The sequence below is a fragment of the Gymnoscopelus microlampas genome (assembly GCF_963454915.1).
Source record: "Gymnoscopelus microlampas genome assembly, chromosome: 18".
NCBI lineage: Eukaryota > Metazoa > Chordata > Actinopteri > Myctophiformes > Myctophidae > Gymnoscopelus > Gymnoscopelus microlampas.
In genome coordinates this window covers 12,310,404-12,331,433 of record NC_139955.1, presented here as the reverse complement: position 1 = coordinate 12,331,433, position 21,030 = coordinate 12,310,404, and the positions used below count along the sequence as shown (strand labels likewise).

Below are 21,030 nucleotides of genomic sequence, written 5' to 3'. Positions count from 1 at the left end.
ATCATTTCACTGACCTTCTAACGGTCTACAAGCTCCTGCTTATTTTAAAATAATTACAAATTATTTTAAAGGCTTTATGGTCCTTTTTTTATTTGTGCAATAGAGTTGTATTTTTTTTTGCTCTGGACCAATTATACGCAGCTGTACTCTGAAATGAGATTCATCTGCTTCTGATTGTGTGTGTGTGTGTGTGTGTGTGTGTGTGTGTGTGTGTGTGTGTGTGTGTGTGTGTGTGTGTGTGTGTGTGTGTGTGTGTGTGTGTGAGAGACTGTGTATGTTTGTCTGTGTCTCTTTGCGTGTGCATGCGTGAGCAAGTGTGTGTGCGTGTGTGCGTGTGTGTGCGTGTGCGTGTGCGTGTGTGTGTGTGTGTCATTCTGTTATGCTGTCAGGCCCAGCAGCCCAGGCGATAAATCATGCATGTCTGCTGGAAGAGGGCAGCAGCCTCGGACAACAACGTTTAAGTCACAGAGCTGGAGGGAGCTCCTCACTTTCCACTGGTCTGGACTAGACCAGGTCTAGACTGTAGACCTGGTCTATACACTTGGTATAGTCTATACACTTGGTATAGTCTATAGACCTGGTCTATAGACCTGGTCTATAGTCTATAGACAGACCTGGTATAGTCTTTAGACCTGGTCTGTAGTCCCTATACCTGGTCTATAATCTCTGCACCTACTCCAAGCCAGACCTCTACACACATGCAGACCAGGTCCTGCTTAATCAGTCCATATTTTACAGCTGACAAAAAACAACTATGCGAGTCGTTAAAGCAGCCATTTAAGATGACATTGAGCTACACATGAAGGTTAATGTAAAAGACAACAGAGATAAAAAATGTTCTGTGGGTAAAAATGATGAATAAATAGGTTATGAAAAGGAAAATAATAATCATAGATGCCTAAATGCTGATGGATAATTCAGTATTACCATTCAGGAACAGTTCAGAAAGTAGGCCTGGTTTAGTATAGTATTTAAGACATTGATTATAACGTTGTTATTACTATAAAATTATTTCATGTTCTTATATTTTGCTAATAATGGGCTATTATTACTGGTGGTAAATAATAACAACAACAATAATAATATAATAATAATGATAATAATAATAATGATAATAATGATAATAATAATAATGATAACAATAACAATGATAACAATAACAATATAATAATAAAATATAATAATAATAATATCAACAACAACAGGCATAACGTTTTTTCTTCTTAATGTCTTATATAATGAGCCTAGGCCTACTTCCTGAAGGTGACTGAGTTGTGTTACTGGACAGTGGACAGATGTACAAAGAGGTTTCTTTATTACAACATTACATAGTTTATTTCAAAACATAATACAAGCTTTATACTGAAAATAAATAATTGCTTGAGCTGTCTTGTCATCGAAATTTGGAATTACAAGCGCCGAAACAGTCAAATTCTTATTGAAAATATGTTTTCTTTTTACATTGCTAATCAAGTGCACGAATAACTAAGAGCATTTTGTTTAAATTAACGACCTCAAACGGGGTAATATACAAAACTGTACAATATTCGAAAAAATACTTAGGAAATAAACCAATAACAAGAGTAGGCTATTTTTAAGACTATATAAAAAAACTTGTCTTGTTGTTTTGATACTGAAACGTATACAATAAAATTATAGGCAGGTGTATAGCGTCGTGGTTCAGAGTCCAACACAGTTTATATGGTCCAGAATGACTCAAAGAAAAAATAATAAAGAAAATCCGATTTATAAATAGACGAAAACTGTAACTGCTTGTCGCTTTAAAGGCTATACGGGCCATAGGTGGGGAGGAATATGATAATAAACACATTCCTCCAAGTGCTTCAATGTTGGTAGAGATGACTATAAAAACTGGAATGAGGGCCTATGGATAATGCAAAGGAAAAGACATTACAGGTCGGCTACAGATATAGGTAAATGTACAAAATAATAGGTGTAAAATTAAATATAGTGAAAAGGAAAAGCGTTTGAGAGCCCGACGAATGCGTGAGGTGCAGTTTTAAAATGGCCACCATCAAATCAAAACTCAAATGAAACTTAACTGAGCTTGAAGAATATTCGTGTCCTGTCACTCCACTGGGTATTGACGTTTTGATTGATATACTGACAATTAATGAACTTGACAGTGAAAAGCCAAAACACAAAAGGTAAACACAAACAAAACACAAACAAAACAAAACGAAAACATCAATCCCCAAACTGTCTATCACAATTATTGAGCTGACATGTTGATGTCACACAAAACCAAACCAAAGGCGCTAGCAGGTTATTTAGGCACATTTTGTCTGTATATAATATCCTCAGAACTGTAGGGTAGAAAATAATTTTGGCAATCGACTGGCTCCAAAAAGCGATTTGTTTGTTTGTTTTTGAAAAAATGAGATGCTTTTGATATGCCGGCGGTAATAATGCCTCCGTGACGAATATATATATATAAAATATAAAAGAATGAAGGAAGGCTGAGCAGGTATTTGTGTTATTGTTTTTCAGTGCTGGAGTTATGGTGAGGCAGGCAGGCTGCCATCGTGCGCTCTATGCGCATATAGAGTCTCTCCGGCGGGCCGGGCTGGGGCTGGTCTCATGGATCAGTGGTTCTCAAACCTTTTCATTTCAAGGACCCCCGGTTTAATAAGCATTAGGCCACGGACCCCCATTTGATACCATTTGCTATCTCTGGGACCCCAATCTATACTATGAAATCCCATAACTCTGAGAGTGTACAAATGGACCCTTACGGGTCCATTTGGTTCCATTTGTACACTCTCAGAATTATAGTCTTGTAACTCCTCAAGGACCCCTGGGGGTCCCCGGACCCCAGTTTGAGGCCATGGCCCCCCCAACATGATCATATTTGAACTGGGGACCCCCCACCCTGACAAGCACTTGGAATTGTCGGAGTTGAGGCATTACATTTCGTTTGACTCAGTTCCACAGATAAATATTATGGAAAATAGCAGATATAAAAGTCTTGTGAGCTTGTAGATCGGCTATTTTCACATTTCTTATATTATTTGACAATTTGGCAATTGTTTTTGGTTATTAAATAGGTATTAAAAGTCCTTAAATTGTCACTTCACTGTCATCTGGGGACCCCTCCTAAATCATTTGGGGACCACCCTGAGGGTCCAAACCCACAGGTTGAGAACCACTGCCATAGAAGTCTCTCCGGCGGGGGCTGGGCTGGTCCCACCATCCCCGGTCAGAGGTCGTATCCCCGGTCATAGAGTCTCTCCGGCTGGTCCCACTATCCCCCGGTCAGAGGTCGTATCCCCGGTCATAGAGTCTCTCCGGCGGGGGGCAGGGGGTCGGTCCCACTGTCCCCCGGTCAGAGGTCGTGGCACGAGGAGGCATCTCCCGCACTCCCGCCGTGAGAATACGGTCCGTCGTGCGGAGGAGCCGCGGCTAACTCTCCCGGCGGCGTCATGCGCTTCTCCTTCTGCCGCCGGTTACAGAACCAAACGCGCACCACTTCCTTCTCCAGCTGGAGCGAGTCCGCCAGGGAGGTGATCTCCTGGGCCGCGGGCTTGGGACACTTGAGAAAGTGCGTCTCCAGGACCCCCTTGACGCTGACCTCGATGGACGTGCGCTTCTTGCGCTTCCTGCCCTGCGCCGCTATCTTGTCTATGCTGCTGGGGCTGCCCGTGGATGAGTCCGCCTCCTCCAGCCACTTGTTCAGCAGCGGCTTCAGCTTGCACATGTTCTTGAAGCTCAGCTGCAGGGCCTCGAACCTGCAGATGGTGGTCTGGGAGAAGACGTTGCCGTACAGCGTACCCAGCGCCAGGCCCACGTCCGCCTGCGTGAAGCCCAGCTTGATCCGCCGCTGCTTGAACTGCTTGGCGAAGTGCTCCAGCTCGTCCGACGTCGGCGTCTCCTCGTCGGAGTGGTCGTGGCAGTGATGCCCGCCGAGGTCGCTGTGGTGGTCGTCGGGGCTGAGCGTGTCCCTGAGGCCCGGGTGCATGCCTCCTTGGCCCCCCTGGGGCGGAGGAGGCGTGAGCCCGCCGTGGTCCACCAGCATGCCGTTGACGGTGAAGCCCGTCTGCGAGTAGAGGTTGATCTGCTGCTGGCCGCCGGTGATGGAGGGGTTGTTGTGGGACACCGGAGTCCCCCAGGCTCCGGGGTGATGGTTGGCGTGGTTGTTGTTGTGATGGGGAGAATGGTGCGCTACGTGCGGGGAGCGGTGATGGATGATGCCCAGCTGCAGGTCCTCCCTGCCCGGCTTGACGTCCTGCTGCTCCACGGAGGCTGACCCCCAGGGGCTGCCCTCCGACAGGCTGCTGCCCCACTGGTGGCTCTGCACGCCCTGCAGGTAGTCGCTCTGGAGCAGCTTCTGGTGGTGGTGCCCTCTGAAGGGGCTGGCAGGCTGCATGGCCTGGCTGTCCGGGTGGATGATCATGGGGCTGGAGGTGAGGAGGGTGTAGGGGCTGGAGGAGGCAGCTGTGGCCATGCTGGCTGCTGAGCTGAACCCCACTGGTGCTACTGAGAGCACGGAGCCGCTCGGCCCCTCTCACATCTCCCTCTCGCCGGAGACACGTGAGGGACACTCTCCGCGACCAACCACAGACCGACTGGAAAGCAACAGCGGTGCGCCGCAGCCAATGACGGCGCGGCTCTCCTAAAACCCCGCCTCTGGAAGAGGGATGAGAGAGGGACGGGAACGGGAAGCCTCGCCCAAAGCACACTCGCCCCCATTTTCATTCGAGGACCCCTCGCACCCAGCGGTTCTCGTATTCTTGTATTTGTTTTATTGAGGATAAGGCTAGAAATAAGTGTAGGTTTGGGCATAGTTTGACTGAGGTTAGCCTAAGTTTAGAAATATTGGCACCCATTTACTGAGGTTACGGAATAAGGTTAGGTTTAGGCATAGTTTTACTTTTACTTTTACTGTGGTTACATTTAGGAATAAGGTTAGGTTTAGGCATAGTTAACTGAGGTTACGTTTAGGTATAAGGTTAGTTTTAAGCATAGTTTACTGAGATTATGTAATTTACGTTTAGAAATAAGGTTACTGAGGTTACGTTTAGGAATACCAGGTGGCTACCGTTCCGTGGTAGCCGGATTTGCCCCGGTCAACTGTGTTTTGGGGCGAGAGTTCTGGTATTCAAGGGAATGGGTTAACCAGGACCCCCCCACCACCGGAAGTGAGGCGCAGTGCTTGGTCCGCTTTGGTTCTTCACGGCTCGACGACGCGAGCGCGTGGAGCGGACTTCCTGTTTATTAATTAAAGTTTCCAACTTATTTAGCTTTATTGCTTGGTCCTGTCACCCATGGGTGCCCAGCAGGAGGGTGTTATTAAATGGCGTTTTCTTCTGAGAGGGACATTACATTCCAACCCCAAGAGCCATTCTCACTGTTAATTATTAACTTTTTAGGGGCTTATATTTCCTGAGGTGTTTATGGGATAAAACACCTCAAGATAAGAGACCCGGGGGTGTTTTTCCGCTCAGGTCGTTTTCATTTCCAGTCTCAGTCACTATACGATAACAAGCAGATTTACTCAGATGAAGATTTGAACCTGAGTGTTTCCCTCGATCAATGTATTAACCATTAGCCTTATTCAAAATAAACCATGCTAAAAAGACAATCAAAATGTTATGCATTATTTTCATACAAGACTGTCTACTGTTGATTAGCTATTTCTTATACTTTTCAGAGAGGGCATTTGTATTCAAAAGAGGTTTTAGCAATAGGCAAAACAAATCTTTTTATTTTCCTTTTTTTTTATTTTACAAATCATCATTCAAATATAAATGTGTCCCCATTATGTGTCTATATGCAAAACCAAGCTGCATATCTCTATAGGAATCTCGACCAGTCCTCATGGAGTTAATAAAAAAAATGCAGCTCTATTTGCATGTCTGAGATGTAACTATAGCTGCTTAATTATATTTCCCATCAGAAGACAGACTCCGGGTCCCTTTATTATAGGCCTGAAAGAAATTCCATTAAATATATTGCCGGAGCTCCCAGGTTAAGCTTGATTTAAATTTGCATACATTTTCATACATTTAGCAGAAATAAAAAGCAGCCACCGCGGCCGGCAGTAAGTCATTAGAGAGGCTGCTGAGCCGAGGAGCTGCATGCCGGGGGAAGGAGGAGAGACGCGACACGGAGAGACCCGCTGTATGGAGGCCGGAGGCAGGTGAGCTGTGGCCGGGAATGGACGGGTGCATGGAGGCAGCCTGCTGGGTCTGCTCTGGCCTGGGTCTAGATACGAGAGGAATGAATGACACATATGGGGGTAACAGGATAGGTGGGCACTAGGGACACCTGGGCACCTCGTCGACCTCGATGTAAAATGGGCTTATTTTGTCCAAAATATTAGAAAAATGGTCTTAATGTAAAATACATGATTATAACATGCTTAAACATTCGACAATTAAGGTCTAATATTTCTACTGCTACAAATTGCTACAAACCCTGTATATCCAGTCATTTTGGAGCATCAACAAGAGGTTTCAATTATTATTATTTTATTTATTTAACATTTTGGACAAAATAGCCAATTTTACATCTAGGTGCCCAGATGTCCCTAGTGCCCACCTATCCTGTATCCCATATAGGCCTACTGGAGGACATGGCTCTCTACATGCGGATATTCGCGATTCTTTAGCAGTGTTGGCCAGCCTCGTATGGTTGTTGTGGAATAAATAACATCAGTTAGACGTTTACAATTTAGTTTATTTCTAATTCCACGGGACCACAGACAGTCAATATAGGCTACAGTTCTTCAAGTCAAGAGGACATTGAACGTCTTTCCCAAATTGTGGCCACTGACTTGTTCATTTCAGATTTTTATCTAAGCAGAAAGCTACAGAAATATATTTCCTTAGAATGGCTTATAGGTCTAGCTATAGGTCGGGCACAGAATAGAATAACGGCTACATTGTGACAACATGCGGCACAGGCTTTGATCCAAGTCCATGTTTTCGTAGGTTACCCATGCTGGTGTAAACGTAAAATGTATTCATCCAAAGCAGCTTGTTTGCCATGCCACTGCATGCCACTGGCATGGCAAACAAGCTGCTTTGGATGAATACGTTTTACATTTATATATATATATTTATACATACAAAATAGGCCTATTAACCCCTTATAACTAACTTGAAAATTAGTAGCCTACACCAACCATAATTTCAAAAGCCTTTTTAAAAACAGACATACTTTCGGATTTTAATTTCATGCATTTTTATCATTCCCCCCCAACAACTCCTTGTTATATATATATATTTTGTAAGTGGCATTGGAAGTAGGCTATCTGTTTTCTCCACAACTCCTTGATAAAATGTTTTTGTTTTGTTTAAACTGGCATTGGAGTAGTGAGCTGTGGCGAGAGAGACGGGAGAGGGGGTTGTGTGTGTGTGTGTGTGTGTGTGTGTGTGTGTGTGTGTGTGTGTGTGTGTGTGTGTGTGTGTGTGTGTGTGTGTGTGTGTGTGTGTGTGTGCTGTCGATAGTCTAAGTTTCTAAGTGTAACTGCTTCTCTCCATTTATTGTATATACTTTGTCTTTGGCTATTCAAAAATAGCAGATATACAAGCTCATAGAGTGCCACGCTATGAGCTTGTAGACCTATTTTTTGAAAAATCATGAAAATGTGTGCAAATCTTTGAATATTTAATATATATTTTAAAGCGAACACTCTAATCCTTGCTTCTGGTGGGGGGGGGGTCCCTGGTTTTAATTCCATGCATTTTTAAAACGCTTGAAAGTCTGTTTTTTACCCAACTCCTTGCTATAAAATGTATATTTTTTTCATTGGAAGTATAGTGAGCTGTGGAAAGCGAGAGAGAGAGAGAGAGACAGGAGAGGGGGTTGTGTGTCGATAGTCTAAGTTTCTAAGTGTAACAGATGCTTCTCTCCAAGCCTCTCCTTGTGTCGATTCCTTTTATTCACAGCAGCATTTTTCTGCCGCCGAGCGCGTCTCCATAGAGAGGCGAATAAAAGGCAAATCCCCCAGAATAAAGAGGCCATTCACTGGCGGACCACAGCGGTCCGCGGACCACGGAGAGCCCACAGACACATGCTACTTACACCAAGGTGGACACTCACTCCATCTAGCCGAGGGGATTTGCAAAAAAATAACTATAAAGTGTCAAATATAAATATAGTTAGTAAATACATAAGTGATACAAATAAATAGTAACACACAATGGTACAACAAACACAATATTAAGACATACATAATAATATTATGGCTACAATAGGCTAATTATATTGTTTATCATGTAGATAGGCTATTTTTGCTCCTCGGTCGGTTTTAAAATCTCCCTCTGATGTGATAGCGACTCTAAAAGCGGGATTTTGGTTGACAAATTCCGACCATAAACCTCTATTTGTAGATGAAAACAATAATAATAATATATATATATTTTTAAAATATATTAAATTAAAATATATCTCTAAACAGTATGCCAGGGATAATACATTAGAAGATGGTGACGTTTTGTGTTTCTATTTATTTATTATTATTTCGGATTCATCTCCATCTTCCATTGGAGTGCAGTGGTCTGTGTTGGTTGCCCCCCGTATAGCCTGTAGGCAAAAACAATAAACTTCTATACAAGATATGCTTTAGTCTGCCATTGAGACAGCCGGGGGGTCCCGGGGGGGTCCGGGGACCTGTCACTTCAGTGTCACGACCTCTTCAGCGACCCATGCAGTCAGTCTCAGACTAAAAACCTTCACCAGATTAGAGACCATGAGACTGGAAATTTCACCGATAAACATTTTTACTCATAATTAATGTCGAATCTATATGCCTATATATATTTGTTTTATTCTGAACTGCATTTTCAAACAGTTTTTCTTATTCATTCACGGTTGCTACTACGGTATAATGTTTCTAATAGGGTAGAGCACTGTTTCCCAAACAGTGGGTCGGGACCCATGCTTGGGTCGCGGTCTCGCGGACACACTCTTATGGGTCACGAGTAAATATCCCCTTTTTTCATTTGTTGTTAAAAAAGTTTTAAAAAATTAATAAATCACAACTTTTCATCAATTAAAAACAATTCCAACATTTTTCAAAAGCATTTCATAAATAAAATAAAATAATTTAGTACATTTTAAAAGAAAATAGTAATCTACAAGCTCACAACATGGTGCGAAGTGACACATTGTGAGCTTGTAGATCTGCTATTTTCACCAGTTTGGGTGCCAGGCAAACATATTATATTTTGGGTCTTGAGCTAGAAAGTTTGGGCATGCTGTATCAACTTTGGCTTTGTTTTTGTATTTTATTAAAATAGCCTAAATAAATAAATAAATAATCCACATCCATCTTTGACTTGAGTTTCACATGCACTTGAGTTTCTCACCTCAAAGCTTAGTTGTTCTTTCAACCTTAACACCGCTCATAAGGTCCCAGACAGTAAAATCAATACTCCTATTTGTCCGTGACGTCCTTAATAAAAGGACAGGGTCACGCTGTTTAAACCAGTTGGTTCTCAACCTGTGGGTCGGGATCCCCAGGGGAGTCCCCACATGATTTCTTTTTTTTTATTGTGTATGAGGGGGTCCCAGATGACAATTTAAGGACCTTTAAGACCTTTTAATACCTAAAATAAATAAATGAATTAAATCAAAAGTTATATAAAACCTGATCAAACATTGGCCATATTGTCAAATAATATAAGAAAGAGGCAAACATTTGCTGATCGGCATTGTTGAGCTTGTAGATCTGCTAATTTAGAGCAGCTATTTTTACAATACTTATCTGTGGAACCGAGTCAAACAATGTTGAATGCCTCAAACTCCTAAATTCCAAGTGCTTGTCAGGGTGGGGGGTCCCCATTTCAAATATGATTATTTTGGGGGGGTCCCCAGTTCAAATATGATTATTTGGGGGGGGGGTCCCCAGTTCAAATATGATTATTTTGGGGCTGTCACGGCCTGAAAAGGCTGAGAACCCTTGGTTTAAACTAGACACACCACCATGTGACAATGTTTGGGTGACACGAAGGCCTGTTAGGAGAGAAAAAAAGGAAAACATGCCAATTTTTTGTTAATTATAGATAAATTAACAACTCCGTCCGTTTAACTGCATTCTGTGAAATAGTATAGCCACCATTTAGGTTATTTTGTTCCTGTATAAAGGCCCCCTGTCCATCATGAAAATCCCCCCCTCCCGTCAAGCGTGCATGTGTCTGCTTTTACGCGTGTGTGTGGGTGTGTCCGTGCGCGCATTAGCAGCAGGGCTGATTGGGGAAATGCATCACGCCAGTGATGGAAAAAGTAGGCTACTCACATTTTTTTACTTCAGTAAAAGTATCAATACTGCAATGTAGAAATACTCTGTTGCAAGTAAAAGTCCAGAATTCTAAATTTACTTCAGTGAAGGTACAAAAGTATTGGTATAAATATGCTTTAAGTACAAAAGTGTATGAAAATAGAAGATCTACAAGCTCATACAATGCGTCGCGACGCTACACATTGTGAGCTTGTTGATCAGCTATTTTCAAATGGCAGAAATGTTTATAGGGCTGAAGTGGGTACCGTGTGTTTTTGTAATAATAATCTAAATCTACAAAGTAACTAGCAGCCTAACTAAAGTTTTCAAATAATAAAGTGGAGTAAAAAGTATAATATTTGCCTTTGAGATCATGTAATGGAGTAAAAGTCGGCCTAAAAGTATACTGAATATTGAAAATACTCCAGTAAAGTAAAAAAAAAAAAAAAGACCTCAACATTGTACTTAAGTACAGTACTTGAGTAAATGTACTTTGTTACATTGCCTCCACGCACAGTTGAGGCGTGGACGCGCGCGTTCCCGCAGTCAATCAGAGAGGATGACAGCCCGGGGGGCTGCTGGGTAGGCAGGCTAGGTCCCCCGGGAGCGCGCATGTGTAAATGTACATTCATAATGCATGACTCCCGCACGGTGCGTTTGTTCAGTGCGCGCGCGCGCGCGTGTGCGTGTGTGTGTGTGTGTGTGTGTGTGTGTGTGTGTGTGTGTGTGTCTGTGTGTGTGTGTGTGTGTGTGTGTGTGTGTGTGTGTGTGTGTGTGTGTGTGTGTGTGTGTGTGTGTGTGCGTGCGTGCGTGTGTGTGTCGTATCTGCCCGTGCGTAATGTGCGTAAAGGTGGGGGACACGAATTCTTCCTTCGTCAAATTAAATGTTCCATGTTTCACACGTTTTTCACTGTATGACAGGAATGAATGCATGGCTATTAATGGTTGAAACAAGTTTCACACACATACCGTATCAAGTCAAATAAGCTGGACGGTGAGTCACAGCACATATTTGTTCAAACAAAACAGACCAATAAAACAGAAATAATAAATTCATAGGCTAAATAATTAAATGAAAATGAGAATAAATATAAGGAAAGGTCAACAGTCATACAATGTGATAGCCTAGGTGTAGCCTATATGGAGGTATTGTATACAAATGCGGAATTTAATGTATCAATGGAATTAAGAGTAAAACCCTATCAAAAAGCTATAAGAAAGAATAGTCATCTTGTAAAGAAGCAACTACACGGCTGCGTTTTGCCTTAAGAAAAAACAATTCAGCACACGATTTGTATGACAAAAGGCTATGTAATAATTTACATCGATTATCATCGCCATATCATCACATTTGACTGAAATTAGGCAACAGTGTGCATTAGTTTCATTACATTAGCTGCCTACAGTATAGTATTCACTTATCTTTTCATTCACAATTTATGGAGATGTCAGGCCTCTGGAGTCTCTTGTCTTGACAAAAAAAAGTATTTTCATAAAATACCTTTTTGTTTTCATATTTCACATTCATTTGTTTCATTCAACTCCCAGATGATAGACAATGACAGCTTTAATGCAATACTATATAGCAAAATGCCCCTATACGACACTTATCTATACTGAGGGAAAGTTATTTGGGATTGAAAAGAAAAGCTATTTTTAGCTCCTGGCTATTAACAGGGCGTTTGCTTTTTTATTTGACGTCGCATAAAAGTTTAAAAACAGGACCTGATTTCAAATCAGGTGGAATACACATTTAGGCCTAATCTATATTTCACAATGCAGCCTCACTATGTTTTGACTTTGGCCTTGATGCCTTCGACATGTTCCGTGTTGAGAGACATGGCTAATGGCAGCTATCATCACGCTTTGTTTAAGCTTATGAGAAACAATCACGCTAAAAGCATTAATAACCGAGTGAGAAATGCAGGATGTTCAAAACCTGAAGCCACGAGTTGATTATCCAACAGCAATAAGATGCACGTGAATAAAATAACCAAATGATGTTATGGATTTGTTGGGCCTGTAACCTATATCTGTGGTTTCCAAAGTGGGGTCCGGGGACCACCAGTGGTCCTTATATATACATGTATATATTACATTTTTAACACAAGAAATATTGTATGAGGTCCTTGGCACAAAATCTTTTCAGAAGGGGGTCTGCGGCCAGATACACAATAATGTAGGGGTCCTTGACCTGAAAAAGTTTGAGAACCACTGGCCTATATGATTACGCTATCGTGTAGGCCAACATAATAAAATATGTTTAAATGATCGTGATGCATATAGGCTATTAACAGATTTTTCTGGGCAGTGGGGACCCCCTGGCTGGAACCGCCCGCAAGGACCCCGGGGGTCCCCAGACCCCACTTTGAGAACCACTGGTTTAGACACAGCATATAGGAAAACAATTCCCTCAAAGCGAGAATAATTACATTTGGTGTATATATGGATAAACATCGCGAGGGATCGGATGTCCTACACAACGAGATCAACGCGCATCGTTTGCGTTATCCGCAGTGGTGGAAAAAGTAGGCTACTCACATTTTTTACTTAAGTAAAAGTATCAATACAGCAATGTAGAAATACTTACAAGTAGTCTAAAAGTCCGGAATTAAAAATGTACTTGAATATAATATAAGTAGAAAAGTATTGGCATCAAAATATGCAGAATGTCTCATTTCACAAGTTTTCAAATTTATAAAATGTATACAAATCTTTTGAAAATAGCAGATCTACAAGCTCACAATGCATTATGAGCTTGTAGATGATTGGCTATTTCAAATTGGTATACTGTATAGGTCTGAAGTGGTTTTGTAATAATAATCCCAAACTACAAAGTAACTATACTAAAGTTTTCAAATGGAGTAAAAGTACAATATTTGTCTCTAAAATGTAGTGGAGTAGAAGTTAAAGTACTGAAAATTGGAAATACTCAAGGAAAGTAAAAATACCTAAAATTGTACTTAAGTACAGTACTTGAGTAAATGTAGCCTACTTACTTAATTTACACCACTGGTTATCCATGAACACAGGTAACTAAACACAAGTTTCACCAGAATGATGGTTTCTCAGTTGCTATTTAATTTGAAAATTAATGAATTCAAACCAAGCATTGCCCCCAGGTCAGATATTCCTTCATCTCCACACATAGAGAACAGTCCCCATGTGCTTGAGGGATTTACCCAGCAACTGTCTGTTTAGCCTGCATGATTCATTATTGTATATATTTGGAAATAATGAAAAACAAAATGAAAACTTTTTACTTCTTATTTCTTTGTTACATAAAATTAATCTAAGAGATTATTTACGTTGTCTGATAGTTTGTGTGTGTCCTGGGTAATTTATGTGTTTTTAATGGATATAATGTGTGTGTGTGCGTGTGCGTGTGCGCGTGTGCGTGTGCGTGTGTGCGTGTGCGTGCCTGTGTGTGAGTGCATATACGTGTGTTACAGGTGCTGAGTGTCACTGGGTCAAGGAACCACGGTCTGTAAAATCTGCATAACATTGCCATCTGTTAAAATTCAACCCGGGCAAAAACAAAAACACACATAGTGCACACGCACAAACACTAACATTAGGCTACACACAGAAAGACACATACTTCATAGCTGAGTCCATAGGGACTTGGCTTTTTGGGTGCCAGGTCCAGCACGGTCCACACCGGGACTGGTAGCTGTATTAGTGCTACTGTAATTCAGCCCCTTGGGCACTGCCGAGGTGCCCTTGAGCATGCCACCATACCTCTAACTGCTCCCAGGCAGCTACTCACTCATCTAATAGACATCACATGTCTATTAGACCCTGTGTGTGTTGTCTGTATGTCGGGCATACAGTATGTGTGAAAAATAATTATTTCCCCATGGGGATTAAACACATAGATAACACATACACGCAACACACACACACACACAAATAGAATGTGGAGAGAGAGAAAACTCCAAAACCAGGTCTCTCCCTGTCTCTCTCTCTCCTTGGATTCGCTCTACCTCTCTCTCTCTGCCTTCTTTTTCTCTCAGGGTGAAATTCCATGTGAAATATCAGCAAGTTCTCTGCCACAGCTACAGCCAAATAACTAACCGGGTACCTTCCCACGTGACCCACACACACACACTCTGAAGAAGCGGGAGGAGCAGTCAGTTGCACATCTGCATTTCAAACACATGCTCTCTGGGATCCATTATTAATTAGTCTACTGTGCCGCGCGCGCGCGCGCACACACACACACACACACACACACACACACACACACACACACACACACACACACACACACACACACACACACACACACACACACACACACACACACACACACACACACACACACACACACACACACACACACACACACACACACACACGACCCCTGTGCCCTCTTTGCGGTGGAGTTGGAGCATGCTCAGTTGAATACAAAGCACTGCAGGAGCATCGTTCTCGTCCCTCCACCCACTTTCTCTGATGTCACTTCCTCTGATGTCACTTCCGTCTGATGTCCATCGTAAAGTGGGTGCAACTCCGACATAAGGCTGAGTATACTGTGAGTCCACCTGGACTAACATGCTGTGTGTGTGTGTGTGTGTGTGTGTGTGTGTGTGTGTGTGTGTGTGTGTGTGTGTGTGTGTGTGTGTGTGTGTGTGTGTGTGTGTGCGTGTGCGTGCGTGCGTGTGTCCACGTATGTGTGTGTGTGTGTGTGTGTGTGTGTGTGTGTGTGCGCGTGCGTGCGTGCGTGCGTGTGTGTGTGTGTAAAATAATTACTGTACCCAGTACACAAATACGTAACCGCTGTATCCAGTACTCTGGATTCACTGGTGGCCCAATACACCAGTAGGCTACATTGTTTTTCCAAGGATCTTTGTTTTTGTTAACTCAACAAGGCAGGCGCACCGACAGTGAGGCCTTGAGGCTGGTGAGGCATGCCTGGGCAAGCCGCTATAGGTGAGCAAGTGCCAATGGCCTCACTCGTCGACAAGCGTGCCGTCGGAGTTGGCAAGCGTAGTGAACAGAACAAAATTTGCTTCATGCACATGCAGTATACACATAATTACTGTATATCCAGTACACACATAGCCACTGTATCAGTACCCCAGTACATGCTGTACATGACCGCTTGTTAGGCTGGCCCAATTAACGGCTGAAAATTTGTACAGATAGGCATGGTGCAATGCAACCAAATGGTGCGTTCAATTCACAACAGAAAAATACAAAGATGGCAACAAAAGACAGGAGCTCCCAAACTGGTGGCATGGTGTCCAGCTCTTTCACCATGTCACACCACTGATGTTCACTGGCAGCCTTTTATACACTGGGAGCGATTACCATGTCAAGGGGTATATTAAGAAAACATACAAATACAGCTTTAACCCACACAAACTTATATTAAACATCTCCATGAACTACACAGGTAAGTAATGATCCCTTCTTCAAAATGATTCCTTCTTCACAATGAGAAAGGTCTCACACTACAACATAAACATTATCGTTGGCACTTAACCCCCCCCCCCCCACCACCATTCTATACTATGGTCCAGCCCAATCACACTAGAAAAAACAGCAGGTAAATGTTAAGCATTCAATCAATCAAACTTAATATTAAATGTTGCACTTTTCCTCTATATTGTCACTATATTACACTTGCCCTTAACTATATTGCACATAGATGTATTGCACTTGCCCATCACGATTCACCAACAAACTTTGTATCTCTCCACAGCAGTGGCGGAGCGTCCGGGGAGGCAAGGGAGGCGGCCGCCTCCCGGCCCGCGACCCTGGAGGGCCCGGCCGCCGGGCCCTCCAGGGTCGCGGCCCCGACCCGGTCGCCGCGACCGGGCCGGGGCCGCGACCTCTCCGCGGCGCCTCTCCGCCTCTCATTTAATTAAAGCAACAACATAACCCTAACCTAACCCTAAAACCGAAATAAAGTGACAAAAAGCCCCCCAAAAGGTGACCCGACCCGACCCAAACCCGCAAAATTTTCCGCGCGCTTCGCGCGCGGGATGTGCGTGGTGGCACGGGGGGGGGGGCCTGATCACTGTGCTCTGCCTCCCGGCCCGGCTTTCAGTTGTTCCGCCACTGCTCCACAGGAGGAACGTGTCAAGGGCAGGCTGAGTGGTCAATTCAGCTAGACAGCGAACAAACTGAATGTTCAGTAACCTTCCAATAAATACTTATAATCGTGACTGTTAGGGTTATTATCTGCTAAATATAATTGTGCAAATTATGCTGTGCAAATTACCAAAGTGCAAATGCTAATCCAATCAATCAACAGGGACAGGTACAATGTACAGTGTGCAAACATAGATGTGCAAGGGATAGGTAACTCTGTTACACCGCTCCATTACATACATAACCACTGCAGTGGTGCAAAGTAATTAGTACATCTACTCAAGTACTGTACTTAAGTTAAAAAAAATGTTTTTTTTACTTTAGTGGAGTATTTCCAATTTTCAATACTTTTACTTCTACTCCACTACATCTCGGATACAAATATTGTACTTTTACTCCACTACAATTATTTGAAAACTTTAGTTACTAGTTACTTTGTAGATTTTACGAAAATCGTATTATTACGAAACATACATTAACCACTTCAGCCCTATATACATTGCGGCCATTTGAAAATAGCAGATCTACAAGCTCACAATGCGACGCATTGTGAGCTTGTATGGAGGACATCACATAGTACACTGTCGTATCACATTGAGGGAATTTGTGAATGAATCTCAAACCGAAAGGTTTGAGTAATGTAACATTCTGACAAGCAGCTGCCCAAAGGTCAGATTATGTCCATCCCCCCCCCGGGACCAGATCAAGCATTTGGCTGATCAGAGGACAGTATATACACCTCTACCCGGAGACTGAGAGAGGCATAAGATAAGACAAGATACTAGACGAATTTGTTCTCCTGCTATGCCACAAAAATGTGGAATGCCCTACCAAAAGCCATGAAGGAGTGTAAAACCCTACTCTCCTTCAAAACCGCCCTAAAAGAGTACCTTCAGGTGGCTGCAATTCTAAACTGGCCCCTGTAAAAGTCAAAGCCTAGCCCCCCCCCTCGAACTGTTTACTGTACATATGTTTAGTTTTTCTTATTTTTAAACTGTTTTTATGATGTTCTGCATTGTAGTGTATATCTATCTGTCATTTACTCTATGAATTGAGTACAAAGGACCCCAACGCAAACAAGCCATAGGCTTTTCTTGGGTTTTAAATCCTGTTAGCTGACCTTGTATCGAACTGTACTTTCATGTGCTTGTTTCTGCAAAGTATTTGCGAAGTATTCAATCAATCAATCACACCATTCGAAAAACTATGAGATACGGGGGAAAAAAGATAATATCATATGGTAAGACAAGATAAGGTAAGATACGACATGAAAAAGATAAGATACAATAATAAGAAAATATAAAATCCCATAAGATAAGAAGATAAATGAAAAATCATCATGTGTTCCCAGGTGTCCACAGTCCAGCCTCTCTACCTGCAACATGTGGATCCAGACAGCCCATAATCGCTCAGATAATGTTACCATGACCACCGGAGGCTAACAGGGTTCGCCCTGTGATCTGTCACTACTCATCAGCACTTCACACTCACACTAGCATTGATTGGCTGGCTGGAAGCAATAAGCCGGCCTGTGATAGGGCCAGAGAGGGGCTCTGGTAGTAATCTGGGACATAATGGCATAATTGAGCAGCTCATGAAAAGAGCGTCAGCACCTTGTGTCTGCGGAACGTCTTCTGTTTAATGTCTGGTTACACGTCGCTTTAGATTTGTCTCCTTTCCAACAGACGTACAGGTGAAAATACAACAGGGCCTGCTGGGGAAACATGTATGGGCGGGCACACACACACGCACACGCACACGCACCCACACACACACACACACACACACAATTCCCTATGGGTCAGTTCCTCTTGAACCGTTTAGATTTTGCCCACAGCCAGTGTGGTCAGCTGGACAGACCTCCACAGAGTGAATGCACGCACGCACGCACACACACACACATGCGCGCACGTACTGTACCATTGCGGTTGTATGACTCACAGGGAAAAGCCCTCTTCTCCTCCACACACAACACCGTCTTTGTTAAGACACATGACCAGGAATCTGTGGCTGATAGGAGTGATCTCTCGCACAAATGTTGTCGCAAGCTTTCCACTGGAGAGCGGATTCTCATTTCCCCGCTCTCGGCACATCGGGTCACTAGCCGGGCTCTTTTCATTCCTGGAGGAATGCGACGTGTGATTTTTGGTCTGCTACCAGCTCCACCTGGAGTCTCAAAGGGAAGAAATAACAAATATGGGAAACATTTAATCCAGAATAAAGTGTTTGTACAGAGACACAGTGGAGAGCTGAGGAATGGACTTCCTCTGATGTGGTCCACTGCCATGGTGTGTGTTTACGTGCTTGTGTGGGTTGGTGCGTGTGTGTGTGCGCGCGCATGTGTGTGTGTGTGTGTGTGTGTGTGTAGTGTGTGTGTTTGTGTTGGACGTGTCAGAGGGGTGAAAGACCCTCTACCCCCTGGGGTGAGGAACTCTGAGAGAGAGTAGGGGAGAGCCAACACACTCTCAAGTTTCCTCTCAAGTGTGTGTGTGTGTGTGTGTGTGTGTGTGTGTGTGTGTGTGTGTGTGTGTGTGTGTGTGTGTGTGTGTGTGTGTGTGTGTGTGTGTGTGTGTGCGTGCGTAAAGCATGTTTGTTCATTAGAGAGTATCTCACCAATGTGAACTCAGATCAGTCTACTGTATGTTAACTTCTACTAAACTACTGTAATGCTATATTAAAAACTTCTCTTGATTATATTGTACACTATACCATTATAGGTTACTACAATAGGACACTATGCAATCATATATTACTATAGTCTCTCGAGCCAGATTGTTGACTCACACAATTTTCAAATGCATTCTGTCATCTGTGTAAAGCAAGCGCTGAAAGCGATCCGGCACAAAAAGCGGATCCCGCCTCCTCACCGTTTCCGTTTAGTCTTTGCAGTCACGTAAATCAACTTAGGGCGTATTCACACTGCGGCCTTCCAACCAGCCTTGAGGCTGGTTGGAAGGAATACCTGGGAAGGAATTGGTAAAGCTAGCATCTATTATAAGTGTACTTTGTGAGAAGTTTTAGATTTTTGGAATGGTATTAGGTAAGGGTATAGCTTTTAAAAAAACATTGCAAACAAGTTAGGCTCGCCCCCTATTGAAAACCTTATAAAACTTCTCACAAAGTGCACACGCTTTACCAATTCCTTCCCAGGTATTCCTTCCTACCAGCCTCAAGGCTGGTTCCAAGGCCGCAGTGTGAATCCGCCCTTAGGTGAAGCTCATATCTTGCTGCTTGTCAGAAATGGGAATTCAAAAATATGTTTTAAAGATAGTTTAAAATGTATTTTCGTGGGCGCCTGCTGGCCTAGCGGTACAGGCGCATACCACGGGCCCTATTTTGCGTGTCTTAAGTACCAGGTCTTATGACTTAACTTAAGACCTGGAGGCGTGGCCAATGCTGTTTGGCTGTTTTGAGTGTCCAAACAACATTGGCCACGCCTCCAGGCCTTAAGTTAAGTCATAAGACCTGGTACTTAAGACACGCAAAATAGGGCCCAGAGGCTCAAAATACAAATCCCGATCCTGATGACCTTTGCTGCGTGTCACTCCCCGTCTCTCTCCCTGTTTCCTGTCTCTCTCCACTGTGTACTATCAATAAAGGCAGAAAAGACAGAAAAGTATTTTCGTGAACGGAAATGACGAACATATGACAGCTTCCTTTCGCGGCTTTCGGAGGTGTAGCTCCAGAGTCTATATAGCATTCGCAGATTGTGGAATAGTTGTCTCACACAATATTACTACCGGTATACTATACTATGTTATATGCTAGGTTTTGTTAGCGACAATGCTTTTGGTAGCAAAATTGCTGCCAAGTGATGTCAACCATGTAATGAAAGTATAATAATACACTGAAGTCTATGTCATGTCATGTCATGTCATGTTATACCACCGCTCTCGTGTTTGATTGCTTAGCCGTACCGTTGACCACTTTCAACTTGGCGTCCCTGTATGTTGGCTGTGTCGTTATTGGTGAAGGTTTTCAACAGCGCCTATGTAAACGGCTGCCATGTTTAGTGGTCTGTAGGCTATTTTCATTGCACGACTGGCTTATATGGTTAAACTATTCTACTATCACACTATTACTGTATTACTATTACCTTTAAATTATAAAACTACATTATACTATTATGACACATAGTATCAACCCTCTCATCGCTCACTGTTGCTACCTCTCTCCCCCTCTCTCTCTCTCTGTGGTTTCATTGTGGAGATGTCAGCTGTCTCAAGGGCATGCAGAACAAAGAGGCTTTTCACCCGTCCGCGTATCCTCTCTCCCTCTCTCTCTCTCTCTCTCTCTCTCTCTCATATATATCCCTCGCTCCGTCACCTCTCTCCCTCTCTCTTCGCTCACGCTGACTCCTGTATCACACAATCCTCACACGCTTGTCTCCGCTCCTCTTTCCCGCTCAGGAAATCCCTCTGTGCGTGAGGAGATCTGACTGCGACACAAATAGCTTCCTACTGTAGGCCTATATACCAGTGGTTCTCAAACCTTTTCATGTCAAAGACCCCCAAATGTATTTAGCAGCGGACCGCCCGTCTGAAAATATTTTGTGCCATGGACCCACAGAAGAGTACATTTGTGTTAAAAATATTCTTAATAGCAGATATAGTATAAGGTCACAGCGTAGTGACGAGCTGTGAGCTTGTGCATATGCCATCTCCATAATTCAACTTTTTATG

At 43.1% G+C, this 21,030-nt stretch overlaps 2 protein-coding genes across 2 annotated transcripts in view; one reads left to right on the top strand and one right to left on the bottom strand.

The window, feature by feature from the left end:
- The window catches only part of LOC311033520 (uncharacterized protein), a 267,268-nt gene that overhangs the window by 36,334 nt on the left and 209,904 nt on the right, over nucleotides 1-21,030 (top strand). The window lies entirely within an intron of this gene.
- LOC311033585 (POU domain, class 3, transcription factor 4-like) lies at nucleotides 3,347-4,465 on the bottom strand (the record flags this gene model as incomplete). The annotated part of the gene is made up of 1 exon (XM_084041161.1): nucleotides 3,347-4,465. The coding sequence occupies one exon, from the start codon at nucleotides 4,463-4,465 to the stop codon at nucleotides 3,347-3,349; it is 1,119 nt and encodes a 372-aa protein (XP_083897287.1).